The following is a 17,500-nucleotide window of genomic DNA, read 5'->3' as shown; positions in this document are numbered from 1 at the left end:
CCGCCTCAATAAAATCTTTCACTCTAGTCTGCTTTCTCACCGAACTTGCTCTCTTTCGGTCTCTCAGCGTTATTCCCATCATTGATCTCTCCATTCTCCTCTGTGCAGTCCTTAGCTTTGTTTTCATCGCCTTCGTCAGTTTCCAAGTCTCACACCCGTAGATTATTGCTGGCAGAATGCATTGATTGTAAACTTTACGTTTCAAACATAAAGGTAGAGAGCCTCTCAGGATTTTATTATACTTACTAAACACTTTCCAACCAATTGTAATACGTCTCTTTATTTCATTACCATGATCTTTTGTCACTTTCACCATCTGGCCTAAATAATTATACTCATCAACTTCTTCAAGACTCTCACCATCGATTATAATCTCTTTACTTTGAACTTTCGTATTGAACATTACTTTGGTTTTGCTCTTATTAATTTTTAAACCTACTTTGAGACTTTTCTTGTTTAGATAACTCAGCATATCTTGCAAGTCTTCTGCTCTTTCTGAAATGAAAATAATGTCATTCCCAAATCTTAGGTGGTTCAAATATTCGCCATTAATCTTCAAACCTTTCTTTTCTTAACTCAACCTTCTGAAAATCTCTTCCAGGCAAGCTGTAAAGTCCTCACAAATACATACATACATATACCAAGGCTTTTTCCTCCCTTACTAGGGAGGTAGCCAAAAAGGAAAAGGCATAAAATCATTCCCACCCATTCCATCCCCGAACACACTCCATACCCCTCCACCCTCCCTCCCATCTTAGCACCTCCTAGATGACGGGTCATCCCTGCACCCTGTCCACTGCCCTGGGTCAGAAGCAGTGTCGCAAGACACAGCACATCCACAGCAAGGCCGCTTCATTAAATCGGCGACCCCCCCCTCTCCGTCCCCCCATATAAAGGAGAGGACGGGGAGAAATCTCTTCGGGCTGCGTCAAAATTTTGTTCACACACACTACCTCACCCCCCATTCCCCCGTCCATTCCACTTCATGCATCACAACATCTTCCATATACAACCATTCTCCATTCACCCGTCTTCTGTCCTCTCCCGTCCTTCCTCAACAGACATTCCCCTCTTCCCCAAAGAAGTGTGTGTGTGTGTGTGTGTGTATTAAAGACAGTTTGAACATTTTTAGAAAAATGTTCAAACTATCTTTAACATTCACAACTTGTCGGAGGGCTCGCCTAATACGGGGATTGGATGAAAATGAGACTAGATCTTCCAATGTTACGTGAAGCGTGGTCGGGGACTTGTTCAGTCCTTTTGAATCATCACATGTAGCATGGTTGCTAGCGTCTTGGCCTCGTGATTATGGACGCACGGGTCAGGGTTCGAATCCCATGGCAGAGCTTCAAAAAAGTTCATATATATATATATATATTTATATATATATATATATATATATATATATTTATATATATATATATATATTAAAATATTCCCGATAATTTTTGTGTTGAAATTTCGTTTATAACTCTTGTATAGCTTTCCTTTTGTATAGGGCAACAACTATTGAATGATGATTTATCAATTAATCACATCAATGACTGAATGAAGCTGTACTATTCGTAATGTATTTTATTGTCTCTGATTTCCTACAACTTCTGATTACAGCTTTTGTACCACGAAATGCATTTTCGAGTTTGTTTGGTATATTTTAGGCTTAATGCTCATGCATTATTTATGGCTCTCTTAGGTGAGCGCTGATGCTTCGTTGATACGCAGGTAAGCAGATAGTGACTTATGGAAAGCTGCTCCAGCCTTCTTTCCTTACAGGGAGGGGAAAATACACACACGTACACACACACGCACACACACACACACACACACACACACACACACACACACACACACACACACACACACACACACACACACACACACACACACACACACACACACACACATGCGCACTCACACATACATGCGCGCGCGCACACACACACGCACACACACACACACACACACACACACACACACACACACACACACACACACACACACACACACACACACACACACACACACACACACACACACACACACACACACACACACACACACACACACACACACACACACACACACACACACACATACACACCACGAGCATAGCTCCCCTTCCCGTAAAATGCAACTAAGATAACTACTAGGTAAATGCAAACACTCAAACACACATCGTATCGCCCGGTAATTCGGGTATGTGACTTCGGAGGGGACCGAATTCTGATGGGCAAGGAGTGTGTGTGTGTGTGTGTGTGTGTGTGTGTGTGTGTGTGTGTGTGTGTGTGTGTGTGTGTGTGTGTGTGTGTGTGTGTGTGTGTGTGTGTGTGTGTGTGTGTGTGTGTGTGTGTGTGTGCTTGCGTGTGTGTGTGTGTTTGTGTGTGTGTGTGTGTGTGTGTGTGTGTGTGTGTGTGTGTGTGTGTGTGTGTGTGTGTGTGTGTGTGTGTGTGTGTGTGCGTGTAGTCACTGCATAGATCATGTATGAACTCTGAGCTCTCGTCCGAAAGGGTAATAGCTGTCTAACACGAGTCCAACACGTGATCCAACATAATGGTTACACACACACACACACACACACACACACACACACACACACACACACACACACACACACACACACACACACACACACACACACACACACACACACACACACACACACACACACACACACACACACACACACACACACAAACACACAGAAAGTAATGATATTTCTTGTTTAGAGTAAAGGAAACTTCTGTTACTCATATGGTCATCAGGTCAATCTCACTCATTGCTTCCTTTTCTCAGCGAAGAGTTCCCAAATGCCAAAGGACGCGATACTTCTTTTGCACCGCTCAACAACCCGTCCATGGGAATTCAAAGAACACGATCAGGTTAGCGACATTGTTTATATGACAAAGTGTGTGGCAATTTACCATAGTCAGAAATATCGCGCAATGTATCTAAATTGAAGCTATTAGATATTTTAGTAGATGAATTGATCCAAGTTTCTTGGTTATGTGTCCTGAATGTGCACAGCAATTTTCATGGAGGTCCGTTAAACCGTTTTATATATGTATACATACATATACCAAAGGCTTTTTCTCGCTTACACGGGAGAAATAGCCTTTGGTATATGTATGTATACATATATAAAACGGTATACGAGTATACGGTACATATATTCAATGAGAATTTAGGTCGGCTTTTGGTATACAAATAGGACTCTGTTGGGCGATAGCTGCTTGAACGGGGTTTCAATTGAGCCCCGAGTGTGTGTGTGTGATTCACCATGGTCTTGGATCACGTGTTGGACTCGTGATCGACAGCTATTTCCCTCCTGGAAGATAGGTCAGAGCTCCTATATAACCGATCAATGGTAATGCTGTGACCTTACACGCACACACACACCCAACTCACCGCCTACGAGAGTTGGAGTAACGACTCGCAGCACAGCGATACTGAAATTATTTCAGTCCTGGGCGGAATTCGAACCCACTACTGCCGTAGTGGCGGCCGGGAACTCTAACCACTGCGCCATCGAGTCGTGTGTGTGGGGTGGGAGGGAGGTGGTCTCCTGCAAAAATCATCTGCCACTCGCCATAACAAAATTAATCAAGCCTGTCACTGCAGTGATCAGTCTAGATCCGTGTTTAGATGCACCTCTTCAATAGTGATTTGTGTCTTGGGTCCTTCCTTCGCAAGGGCGATATTACCTTCCAACGTCGTCGTCGTCGTCCCCTCCTTCGGGAACTCTTATTCTTTCATGCCTTGCAGCCCCGTGAGGGACGTGACTGTTTCAGTTTTATACAGTCAAGATTTTAGTGAACTTAGTGACTAATGACTTTAATGATACTTTTACAGACTTAAGCTGCGTAACATTATTTTGTGACTGGATATATATATATATATATATATATATAATATATATGTATATATATATAATATATATAATATATATATATATATGTATATATATATATATATATATATATATATATATATATATATATATATATGTGAGGAATAATGGAGGAATCGTATACTTTCTCCGCCTTTAGTTACATTTGTCATAGTTTAAATCAATATATATATATATGTATATATATATATATATATATATACAGTATATATATACATATGTATATGTATGTAATGAAATAGAATGATATACAATAGAATAAGAATAAAACAAAATTAATTCTATTTACCTATATTAATACTACAGTACTACTGTACCCTCTTTGAGTCTCCCCTTTACTACCTCTGGCTAACCACTATACTACATCCTAGGATAGAAACAATGGTTTTCAACGACGGAACGAAAGATAGATCTTACATCGCAGGTAAGAGTGGAGGGCCTACTTGAAGCTGTCGCGGCTCTTTTCTCCTGCCTTCGTTCCCTTCACTTGGATCTTATTTTCGAAAAACCATTAGACCTTCCTCCCTCTCAGACGCGGAATGCAAAAAATAATGAAATCATGTTGTCACATAGAAACCATCGAACTCGAAGTGTCACAAACGTCCTAGAGGAGGAACTGCGCTCAGGTATGATGTAATACACGTCTGCGGAATGCCTTCTTGGCCCTCTCGAGAGCCGGCTTGGGTTACCCCCTTCGGCCGGGTCACCAGGTTCTTATTTTTACGTCAGGTGCGCCTTTCTAAAGTGTGCCCAGGCCCGTGGGCGATTACCCTCTTTCTCATCGCTCTCCCTATATACAGTATATATATATATCTATCTATTTATCTCTCTGCCTCTCTATCTCTCTATCTCTCTATTTCTCTCTATCTCTCTATCTATCTCTCTATCTATCTCTCTATCTATATCCCTTTCTCTACCTCTATCTCTATCCGTGTCCCTAACTCTCTATCTCTATCTCTCTATCTCTCTATTTCTCTCTATCTCTCTATCTATCTCTCTATCTATATCCCTTTCTCTATCTCTGTCTCTATCCGTGTCCCTAACTCTCTATCTATCTCTATCTCTCTATCTCTATATTTATCTCTATCTTTGTCTCTCTATCTCTCTCTATTTCTCTATCTTTATCTCTGTACCTCTATATTAGTCTTTCTGTCTCTCTGTCTCTCTGTCTCTCTCTCTGTCTCTGTCAGTCTATCCCTCTCTCGGTCTCCATCTCTGTCTCCCTCGCTCTCTTTCCCTCTTTAATTCAAAACATTGAATGAGAAAAAATCTCCAAATTCTTAGGTGGTAGCGAAAATATATATAAAAGTCAATCTTCTCAATGTTATACACATGTTGATCTGCTGGTGCTTTGTAAATAAGAATTTTCATCGACAAAGTTTATATTCGTGTATATATGTGAATATGCCAGTAGAAAAAGGACTTAATTATTTCTTTATGGACTGTCCAGGTATAATTTTCAATAAAAAGCAAAACGAACCTGAACTAAGATATGAACATATCTGAATGTTTATGGACTTTGACAGCATTATCTGAGACACGGCTCGTTATAAACACAAACATAGTCTCCTCTGGAGATAAGATTGCTGATGACTGAATCACAAGAAAAAAAAAAAAAAAAAAAAAAATATCGAGAACCATAAGTGAAGAAAAATAGAACATGGCCTATGAATCGAGATAAGACACGTCCTTTCGAGAGGTAACCATTAATATATCAGAGACTGAGGGGCCAAACGTGGCATTATCTTAACGAGGAGCGAGTTTGGGAATTGATAATGACTCCAGGTTGACTCGGTGTATCAGTGTGTTCTTGAGCGTCCGAGCGTCTTCAGTCTTACCCAGGCGTCGTCGTCATCACCATCACCGCTGCCAACTCAGGTGTTCTTTCATAGAGAACCCATAGCCTCGAGGTGGCCTTATAAAAGAAAGGTTGTAGTCTGTGTGTATTTGAGACATTTCTAATATCGGGTCAGGAATTCTGACAAAGGAAGCGCTTAGCTGCGAGCGAATCGGTCACCTTTGCCCTTCGTGCTTGGACAAGACCCAGTAACAGTCCCTAATAGTTGTTGGATGCGTACAATCCACGTGAGGGAGGGAGGGAGGGAGGGAGGGAGGAACAGAGTGAGGGGTACAGCGAGATCTACACTGCCGGATGACATTTATGTGTTGTACCTTCATTGTGATGTGGACAAATGTGCATGTGTTATGTGACACCTGTCTACACACTATGGATATAAGAGAAAATTGTCCACGACGGAAAGTAATTTCTGGTTGGATTAATTGAACATACATGCATGCATGCAGTCAAGCACGTACACACATGCTCTCTCTCTCTCTCTCACACACACACACACACACACACACACACACACACACACACACACACACACACACACACACACACACACACACACACACACACATACACGTTTACATACATACGCCCGCATATGTGTATATATACATAGCATATCTATATGTACTACTATGTATATGTACATGCATGTGTACACATATTGAATATACACAGAAAACTTTATTTTCTATGAATTCGACTTAAATACTTGATGCCTGCGCGTCCTGATGCCGTCCTCGTCCCCGTTCCCCCTCTCCCCCTCTCCCCCTATGCCTGTCTCCCCTCTTTACTTCTCCCTCTCTACTCCTCTCCCCCTCCACCCATCTCCCCCACTCCCCCTCTCCCACACTCCCTCTCTCCTCTACCCTCTCCCCCACTTCCATTCTCCCACACTCCTTCTCTCCTCTACCCTCTCCCCCTCTCCCCCTCTCCCTTCTTCACCTCTCTCCCTCTCCCCTACTCCTCCCCTCTCTCTTTCCTTCTCTCACTCTCCCCCTCTTCCCCTCTCCCCCTCTTCCCCGCTACCTTTACTCTACCTCTACTCTTCTACCATTTCTCCCCTCTTCCCCTCTCCCTCTCCTATCTCCCCCTTCCTCCCTCTCCCCTTCTTCCCTCTCCCCTCCTCCCCTTCTTCCCCTCTCCCTTCTCCTCTCTCCCCTTCCCCCCTCTCCCCCTCTACCTTTCTCCCCCTCTCCCCAGTTCCTCTCCCATTCTTTCCCTCTTCTCCTGTCCCCTCTCCCATTCTTCCCCTCTCTCCCATTCTTCCCCTCTCTCCCCCCTCTCCCCCTCCCCCTCTTTCTTCCCCTCTCTCTCTCTCCTATTTCTCATTCTTCTCCTCCCCCTCCCCTTCTCCCTCTCACCTTCTCCCCCTCTCTCCCTCTCTCCTTCTCTCCCCTGTAGTCATGACGAAGTCTTATGTTCCTCGTGATAAAAGATTACCCAGAATGACGGGTTCAACAAATCGACTCAAATTACTCAGTCGTGGTAATCTGCTTTAAAAAATTCCTAGTGAAAATCGTTAAGATAACTTTAGAAAAAGAAAAATAATTGGCATAAACTTAAAAGAAGAAGGAAAAAATATATATAAACATATATATATATATATAAATATATATATAGAGATATATATATATATATATATATATATATATTTCAAGCCGCGTACCTACCGCCTGGGACAGGATGGGTACATTCTGAGAACGACCGTTTCGGCGAAATCCCCATCTGCTGCTGCGCGTAGGTCATGGCGTAACCTGGAGGTCAAAGGATTCGACGCGCCAGTAAAATAGAAAGGAACGGATTAAGAGTTGAAATGGATGAACCCATTTCTGGCCGTGGCAGGCACCGACTCCACTATCGGGACCCAATCTGACGGCTTATGTTGTGTGGAGGAATTGATGGGATGGAATGGTGCAGGAAAAGGAGGAGTAGGAAGAGGAAGGATGAGAAGAAGGAGGGATAGGAAAGTAGAGGAGGAGTAATAGGAAGATGGTGGAAGAGGAATGGAGAAAGAAGGAGGAAGGAGAAGGCAGAGGAGGAAGAGGAGGAGGAGGAGGAGGAGGAAAACGAAAACGAGGAAGGAGGATTAGAAGGAAGAGAAATGGCGATGGTTTGATGAGGTAGCGGTGCGATAGCTAAAATTCTTCCAGATTTTCCACTTAATCTGAATACAATCGTCTGACGCCAGCCAAGCCCAGGCCTGTGGGGAGAGGTTACTGTGCAGAAAGGGTTCAAGGGACGAGGAGGAATCTTGGAGGCCAATGGGCATCGCTGAATGTTGGGGAACCTCTAATGAGGAACCTGTGGTTGATAGCGATGTCGTTAAGTCAATGATTTGGTGTAGTTTCCTTTTATAGGTTTCGTTGTGGTTAACATCTCACGGTCTGGATAAATTGAAACCCCAGATCAGCATTAAAAAAAAAAAAAAAAAAAAAAAAAAAAAAAAAAATATATATATATATATATATATTATATATATAAAAATGAAAATGGTCAAAACTAAAATTTTTGAACGAAAGTGCGTGACCCGAACAAAAGGTAACAGGGGGTCATGGACCGGGGTGAGTGTTTTAACAGTGATCTGGCGCGGGGACGGTCTGGAAGAAAACGATTTATACGGTTACTATACACAACAACATGAAGACTCCCTCGGGAGATTTTGAAGACTCTTTCGTAAATCCCGTGGAATTTCCATTTATTCAAAGCTTAACGTGTGACGTCATGTCGCGTTGCTTTCTGAGCTCCTAACAGAACTTCACGAAAATAAGGAGATAAATAAATAAATACACAAATAAATAAACAGTATTCAAACGTCTATAAATGTTTATTGTGACATGACATAAACGATTCAAAAATCTTTTTTGCCTTTATAATTGACCTAACGAAAAAGAGAAGGAGAGAGAGAGAGAAAGAGCGAGAGAATTTGACGACACCGTCGGGAGACTTTGACGACTCCTTTTGGAGACTGAAGGCTCCTTTAGGAGATTTTGAAGACTCCTTCGTAATACTTCAAAGTTGAATAACCGTGGAATTTCCGCGGGTCCTATGTGACATAACATAAACGATTAAAAAAATGTATTGCCTTTATGATTGACCTAACGAGAAAGAAAGAGAGAAAGAGAGAGAGAGACACACGACGGGAGAATTTGACGTCGGGAGACTTTGACGACTACTTCTAGAGACTAGAGACTCCTTCGGGCGGGGACGGTCTGGAAGAAAACGATTTATACGGTTACTATACACAACAACATGGGTGTATCTCTAATATAAAAAAAATTAATGGTTGCTTACGCCGTCCGGTGGTAATTCGGTCACACCTTCGCGTTTGGTGGTAAATCGGTTACACCGCCAACTACGGTGAAGAAGAAGAACTCGAAGAAGAAGAAGAACTCGAAGAAATCGAAGAAGAAGAAGAGGAAGAACTCGAAGAAGAAGAAGAAGAAGAAGAAGAAGAAGAAGAAGAAGAAGAAGAAGAACTCGAAGAACTCGAAGAAGAGGAAGAAGAAGAACTCGAAGAACTCGAAGAAGAAGAAGTAGAACTCGAAGAAGAAATCGAAAAACTCGAAGAAGAAGAACTCGAAGAACTCGAAGAACTCGAAGAACTCGAAAAAGAAGAACTCGAAGAACTCGAAAAAGAAGAACTCGAAGAAGAAGAACTCGAAGAAGAAGGAGAACTCGAAGAAGAAGAACTCGAAGAAGAACTCGAAGAACTCGAAGAAGAACTCGAAGAACTCGAAGAAGAACTCGAAGAAGAACTCGAAGAAGAACTCGAAGAAGAACTCGAAGAACTCGATTTTGATATTTTTATATTTTATTTTCCAAAAAAGGGGCGTAGCCCAGGGCGCGCAGCGCCCGCGCCTAAGGCGCAGCGCCGCAGGCCAAGGCCCCCGGTGTAGCCGGGCCGGCGCAGCCGGTGGGCTTATATTTTTATGAAAATAATAGGGGATCATGGACCGGGGTGAGTGTTTTAACAGTGATCTGGCGCGGGGACGGTCTGGAAGAAAACGATTTATACGGTTACTATACACAACAACATGGGTGTATACATAAAAAAATATTTCTCTCTAAACCTTCCAACCTCCTACTCCGGAAATGAGTCATAAAACGGAATTACGGAATTCTGACAAAAGAATCTTTACGAAATATTAATGAGAAAATATTTACGAAATATTGCCAAGAGAATCTTTCCCAAATGTTAACAAGAGAATCTTTACGAAATATTACCAAGAGAATCTTTACGAAATATTGCTAAGAGAATCTTTACGAAATATTGCCAAGAGAATCTATATACATAAAAACGGAATTACGGAATTCTGACAAAAGAATCTTTACGAAATATTAATGAGAAAATATTTACGAAATCTTTACCAAATGTTAACAAGAGAATCTTTACGAAATATTACCAAGAAAATCTTTACAAAATATTGCTAAGAGAATCTTTACGAAATATTGCCAAGAGAATCTATCTAATTAAATAAAAATGGAAATGGTCAAAACTAAAATTTTTGAACGAAAGTGCGTGACCCGAACAAAAGGTAACAGGGGGTCATGGACCGGGGTGAGTGTTTTAACAGTGATCTGGCGCGGGGACGGTCTGGAAGAAAACGATTTATACGGTTACTATACACAACAACATGAAGACTCCCTCGGGAGATTTTGAAGACTCTTTCGTAAATCCCGTGGAATTTCCATTTATTCAAAGCTTAACGTGTGACGTCATGTCGCGTTGCTTTCTGAGCTCCTAACAGAACTTCACGAAAATAAGGAGATAAATAAATAAATACACAAATAAATAAACAGTATTCAAACGTCTATAAATGTTTATTGTGACATGACATAAACGATTCAAAAATCTTTTTTGCCTTTATAATTGACCTAACGAAAAAGAGAAGGAGAGAGAGAGAGAAAGAGCGAGAGAATTTGACGACACCGTCGGGAGACTTTGACGACTCCTTTTGGAGACTGAAGGCTCCTTTAGGAGATTTTGAAGACTCCTTCGTAATACTTCAAAGTTGAATAACCGTGGAATTTCCGCGGGTCCTATGTGACATAACATAAACGATTAAAAAAATGTATTGCCTTTATGATTGACCTAACGAGAAAGAAAGAGAGAAAGAGAGAGAGACACACGACGGGAGAATTTGACGTCGGGAGACTTTGACGACTACTTCTGGAGACTAGAGACTCCTTCGGGAGATTTTGAAGACTCCTTTGTAATATGTTACGAAATAGCAAAAATTATATGTACTCTAATGAAGAGCGAGCGAAGCGAGCTACGCCATAGGCTAAGCACACCTAAGCACACAACAACATGGGTGTATCTAATATAAAAAAAATTTAATGGTTGCTTACGCCGTCCGGTGGTAATTCGGTCACACCTTCGCGTTTGGTGGTAAATCGGTTACACCGCCAACTACGGTGAAGAAGAAGAACTCGAAGAAGAAGAAGAACTCGAAGAAATCGAAGAAGAAGAAGAGGAAGAACTCGAAGAAGAAGAAGAAGAAGAAGAAGAAGAAGAAGAAGAAGAACTCGAAGAAGAGGAAGAAGAAGAACTCGAAGAACTCGAAGAAGAAGAAGAAGTAGAACTCGAAGAAGAAATCGAAAAACTCGAAGAAGAAGAACTCGAAGAACTCGAAGAACTCGAAAAAGAAGAACTCGAAGAACTCGAAAAAGAAGAACTCGAAGAACTCGAAAAAGAACTCGAAGAACTCGAAAGAGAAGAACTCGAAGAAGAACTCGAAGAAGAAGAACTCGAAGAAGAAGGAGAACTCGAAGAAGAAGAACTCGAAGAACTCGAAGAACTCGAAGAAGAACTCGAAGAAGAACTCGAAGAAGAACTCGAAGAACTCGAAGAAGAATTCGAAGAAGAATTCGAAGAACTCGAAGAAGAACTCGAAGAACTCGAAAAAGAACTCGAAGAACTCGAAGAAGAACTCGAAGAACTCGAAGAAGAACTCGAAGAAGAACTCGAAGAACTTTATTTTCCAAAAAAGGGGCGTAGCCCAAGGCGCGCAGCGCCCGCGCCTAAGGCGCAGCGCCGCAGGCCAAGGGTGAGGCACCAGCGGAGAAGGTACGAAGAAATCGGCATTTCTGGAAGTGGGTTACTGATGTGAAGAAGATTAAACCTTCCAACCTCCTACTCCGGAAATGAGTCATCACCGGAAATACAAACTCCCGGGGACACATCTCACTCAGACTCAGAGAATCTTTACGAAATATTACCAAGAGAATCTTTACGAAATAACGCTAAGAGAATCTTTACGAAATATTGCCAAGAGAATCTTTATACATAAAAACGGAATTACGGAATTCTGACAAAAGAATCTTTACGAAATATTAATGAGAAAATATTTACGAAATATTGCCAAAAGAATCTTTACCAAATGTTAACAAGAGGATCTTTACGAAATATTACCAAGAGAATCTTCACGAAATATTGCTAAGAGAATCTTTACGAAATATTGCCAAGAGAATCTCCACTCCACTAACATAAAAAAATATTTCTCTAATACGTTAATAATATTACCATGGAAAAAGAAAGTGGTGCTAACAAGAAAAAGAGAATCTTTACGGAATTCTGACAAAAGAATCTTTATGAAATATTAATGAGAAAATATTTACGAAATATTGCCAAGAAAATCTTTACCAAATGTTAACAAGAGAATTTTGATAAAATATTACCAAGAGAATCTTTACGAAATATTGCTAAGAGAATCTTTACGAAATATTGCCAAGTGAAGCGAAGCGAGCTACGCCGTAGGTTAAGCACACCTTCGAACCTCCTACTCCGGAAATGAGTCATAGAACGGAATTACGGAATTCTGACAAAAGAATCTTGACGAAATATTAATGAGAAAATATTTACGAAATATTGCCAAGAGAATCTTTCCCAAATGTTAACAAGAGAATCTTTACGAAATATTACCAAGAGAATCTTTACGAAATATTGCTAAGAGAATCTTTACGAAATATTGCCAAGAGAATCTATATACATAAAAACGGAATTACGGAATTCTGACAAAAGAATCTTTACGAAATATTAATGAGAAAATATTTACGAAATATTGCCAAGAGAATCTTTACCAAATGTTAACAAGAGAATCTTTACGAAATATTACCAAGAAAATCTTTACAAAATATTGCTAAGAGAATCTTTACGAAATATTGCCAAGAGAATCTATATCTAATTAAATAAGAATGGAAATGGTCAAAAGTGAGATTTCTGAACGAAAATGCGTGACCCGAACAAAAGGTAACAGGGGGTCATGGACCGGGGTGATTGTTTTAACAGTGATCTGGCGCGGGGACGGTCTGGAAGAAAACGATTTATACGGTTACTATACACAACAACATTTTTTTATCTATATACATAAAAAAATATTTCTCTCTAAAACCTTCCAACCTCCTACTCCGGAAATGAGTCATCACCGGAAACACTAACTCCCGGGGACACATCTGACTCAGACTCAGAGAATCTTTACGAAATATTACCAAGAGAATCTTTACGAAATAACGCTAAGAGAATCTTTACGAAATATTGCCAAGAGAATCTATATACATAAAAACGGAATTACGGAATTCTGACAAAAGAATCTTTACGAAATATCAATGAGAAAATATTTACGAAATATTGCCAAGAGAATCTTTACCAAATGTTGCTAAGAGAATCTTTACGAAATATTGCCAAGAGAATCTCCACTCCACTAACATAAAAAAATATTTCTCTCTAAACCTTCCAACCTCCTACGCAAGGCCCAACCCGGAAATGAGTCATCACCGGAAACACTAATATTACCATGGAAAAAGAAAGTGGTACTAACAAGAAAAAGAGAATCTTTACGGAATTCTGACAAAAGAATCTTTACGAAATATTAATGAGAAAATATTTACGAAATATTGCCAAGAGAATCTTTACCAAATGTTAACAAGAGAATCTTTACGAAATATTACCAAGAGAATCTTTACAAAATATTGCTAAGAGAATCTTTACGAAATATTGCCAAGAGAATCTATATACATAAAAAAATAAAGTTTTTCAGTTTTGAAAATTTCTTGGCGTTTTTATGACCACCTTCCGAAATTTTATTGCCTTTATGATTGACCTAACGAGAAAGAGAAACAGAGAGAGAGACGAGGGGAGAATTTGACGATAACGTCAGTAGACTTTGACGACTCCTTTTGGAGACTGAAGACTCCTTCGGGAGATTTTAAAGACTCTTTCGTAAATCCCGTGGAATTTCCATTTATTCAAAGCTTAACGTGTGACGTCATGTCGCGTTGCTTTCTGAGCTCCTAACAGAACTTCACGAAAATAAGGAGATAAATAAATAAATACACAAATAAATAAACAGTATTCAAACGTCTATACAAGTTTAATCATAGGTTACATGAAGATAATCAAACGTCTATAAATGTTTATTGTGACATGACATAAACGATTCAAAAATCTTTATTGCCTTTATGATTGACCTAACGAAAAAGAGAAGGAGAGAGAGAGAGAAAGAGAGAGAGAGAGAGAGAGAGAGAGAGAGAGAGAGAGAGAGAGAGAGAGAGAGAGAGAGCGAGAGAATTTGACGACAACGTCGGGAGACTTTGACGACTCCTTTTGGAGACTGAAGGCTCCTTTAGGATATTTTGAAGACTCCTTCGTAATACTTCAAAGTTGAATAACCGTGGAATTTCCGCGGGTCCTATGTGACATAACATAAACGATTAAAAAAATGTATTGCCTTTATGATTGACCTAACGAGAAAGAAAGAGAGAGAGAGAGAGAGAGAGAGAGAGAGAGAGAGAGAGAGAGAGAGAGAGAGACACGACGGGAGAATTTGACGTCGGGAGACTTTGACGACTACTTCTGGAGACTGGAGACTCCTTCGGGAGATTTTGAAGACTCCTTTGTAATATGTTACGAAATAGCAAAAATTATATGTACTCTAATGAAGAGCAAGCGAAGCGAGCTACGCCATAGGCTAAGCACACCTGGCGAAATATTACCAAGAGAATCTTTACGAAATATTGCTAAGAGAATCTTTACGAAATATTGCCAAGAGAATCTCCACTCCACTAACATAAAAAAATATTTCTCTAATACGTTAATAATATTACCATGGAAAAAAAAAGTGGTGCTAACAAGAAAAAGAGAATCTTTACGGAATTCTGACAAAAGAATCTTTATGAAATACTAATGAGAAAATATTTACGAAATATTGCCAAGAAAATCTTTACCAAATGTTAACAAGAGAATTTTGATAAAATATTACCAAGAGAATCTTTACGAAATATTGCTAAGAGAATCTTTACGAAATATTGCCAAGTGAAGCGAAGCGAGCTACGCCGTAGGCCAAGCACACCTGGCGAAGCCAGGTCCGGGTGCTTGTATATATACAAATATAAATATAGATGTATATATATATACATATACATATATGCATATATATATATATATATATATATATATGACCCTAGAACCCTTTGTAGTTTGGTCTAAGCAGTCCAGCAACCCCTAAACTAATATGTTATTACTAGAGGGATAAAGGAAAGTGTATGTAGGCATCATTTCCCATCACCCCCTATAATTGATTTCAGCGCCCCCAGGTTGCGAAACGCCGCCCAAGATCCGTCGAAATCCTATCTCAGCTAGTATTCCCCATCTTCTCTTATCTGAATAAGGTCGTCTTGCGTCACCAAAAACCTAAATCCAGGAAGTATACGGACGTGGCAAAAAGAAAAATAGGTGATCCTGCATGGAAGGCCTGCGTCAGAACTGGAAAATGTCAAGAGAAGAAACCTGGATTCGTTCCTGAGTGGTTTGCGACGAAAAAGAGGTCTCTGGAAAACTTGTTTCGGCAGTGATGGTGGGGAGGACATTGTGATAAGAGTGATACTGATAAGACTTGTGAAAGTCTTTATTCGAAATAGATAAAAAAAAAAAAAAAAAAAAATCGTCCAGCCGCTTTCGTCTTCTTGATTCGCCGATAGGTAAAACGACGTCCACTTTCACTCCCCCTCGTTTTGCCCAGTCTTTCGTGTTGACAGGAAAACGAAACAGTGAGGACGAGGAGAAGGAGGAAGAAGAAGAGGAGGAGGAGCAGGAGGAGGAGGAGAAAGAGAAGGAGGAAGAGGAGGAGGAGGAGGAAGAGGAGGAGGAGGAGGAAGAGGAGGATGAGGATGAGGGTGTTCTCTGGCCTGCAGGATCATGTTCCTCTGCTTCATAAACGCCGGAAAAGAGCGGTCGGTGCCAATTCCAGCATCATTTACCGTCATTCATAGGCATGAAAATCATTCATGACCATTACATTGTCAAACCTTTGCTTTACGTACTTGTTTCCACGGGACCGACGATAGGTACCTTCAAGTGAGGATCCTACGTGAGGGGCGTCGGAAGGAACCTTTCCCCACCGCCCAACTTCGAAATCTATTAGTTCCCTCATCTTCTTCTGGAGGTGCAGCCTTGAGGAGTTGGCACTCTGTCTATAGGCCTGAGCCTAGGATGCCTTTAACTTCGATTATCTTACACACACACACACACACACACACACACACACACACACACACACACACACACACACACACACACACACACACACACACACACACACACCTAACTACCTACCTACCTACCTCATGGCGCTGTGGTTAGAGTTCTCGCCTGCCACTACGGCGGTCCGGATTTGACTCCCGCCATCTATTGTTCCTCCGGATCTCAAGCTAGGGACATTCAAATGTTCCTAGTGACTCGAAGACCAGGCTTCTAAGCAACAACTGCTCGAACAACAGAAACCACCAGCGTTTCGGGGAAAATGCTCTGACACCTGCTTCGGACAAAATAGACCGTGCTCCTCGATTACAAAGGGAAACGGCGCCTGTCCGGCGTCTGTCATCGTCGCTCAACCGAAGCTTTTTTATATATCCGATCAGTATATGGCACCACGGTAAATAAGATTTATATAAAATATGGTAAACCCCCCACCCCCGAAGTTACTTCCGAGGTTGCACTGTATGTATAAACCAGAGAGAATACTGGAACAGTAAAGAAAAGAGCCCGCTTAGACTTTGTCTCTCTCAAACACCAGTGGCATAAATGTAGATAGAACTACACATCTACACACACGCGCACGCGCGCGTGAGACAAAAGACAAATTCCTTTCTCCTCTTCCTCACCTTTGCTGAATGAAATTGCTTGACACGAACTTAAAACGTGTAAAGGGTGGTATTGGGCCGGAGGGATTTAAGGGGCTCAGCCACTTCCCCCCTCCTTCTTCCCCACCTCCCCCAACCTCCTATCTAACTAATGTGTGATATTTCTAATGTGACCGTACTGTGGTTGGGAGAAAAGTCCACTGATACAGATCGTTAGTGTTCCATTATAGACAATTTCTATGTATCAGACCAGAGTCTGGTGCTCGGGATTCAGATTAGAGCCTAAAATACCTCGAACTGCTGGGATTTATGGCAGGGATTAGATTATATCTCTGGGTTTGTAAACCTACTACGAGGGATGATAACATCTCGGGGTCCCCGTCGCAGGCTTTCAAGTCCACAAAAATAAGAATTTAAAAAAGTAGAAATCAATACCTACCTTAGGATTAACGCCCGTGGGAGTTCCAAGAACATGACCATATGAGTGTGTCTGGTAGCGTGTAGGGCAAGGTGCTATCATATTCGACTTTAATGTGGATATTTATCTACTTGTTTATTTATTCAGTCATTTATTGATTTCATTTATTTATTTATTTATT

General features: G+C 40.9%; 2 protein-coding genes across 4 annotated transcripts in view; one reads left to right on the top strand and one right to left on the bottom strand.

The window, feature by feature from the left end:
• Positions 1-17,421, bottom strand: part of LOC143033662 (uncharacterized) — a 53,625-nt gene extending 36,204 nt beyond the window's left edge. The window contains exon 1 of the mRNA XM_076199152.1: positions 17,341-17,421. Coding sequence (XP_076055267.1) covers positions 17,341-17,421 — 81 coding nt within the window. The remainder of the gene's footprint in view (positions 1-17,340) is intronic.
• The window catches only part of cv-c (RhoGTPase activating protein), a 1,018,432-nt gene that overhangs the window by 104,268 nt on the left and 896,664 nt on the right, over positions 1-17,500 (top strand). The gene's annotated exons all lie outside the window — the stretch shown is intronic.

This window comes from Oratosquilla oratoria, chromosome 16 (assembly GCF_046742065.1).
Source record: "Oratosquilla oratoria isolate Oo_2021 chromosome 16, ASM4674206v1, whole genome shotgun sequence".
Taxonomy (NCBI): domain Eukaryota; kingdom Metazoa; phylum Arthropoda; class Malacostraca; order Stomatopoda; family Squillidae; genus Oratosquilla; species Oratosquilla oratoria.
This window is presented reverse-complemented; position numbering and strand designations above follow the sequence as displayed.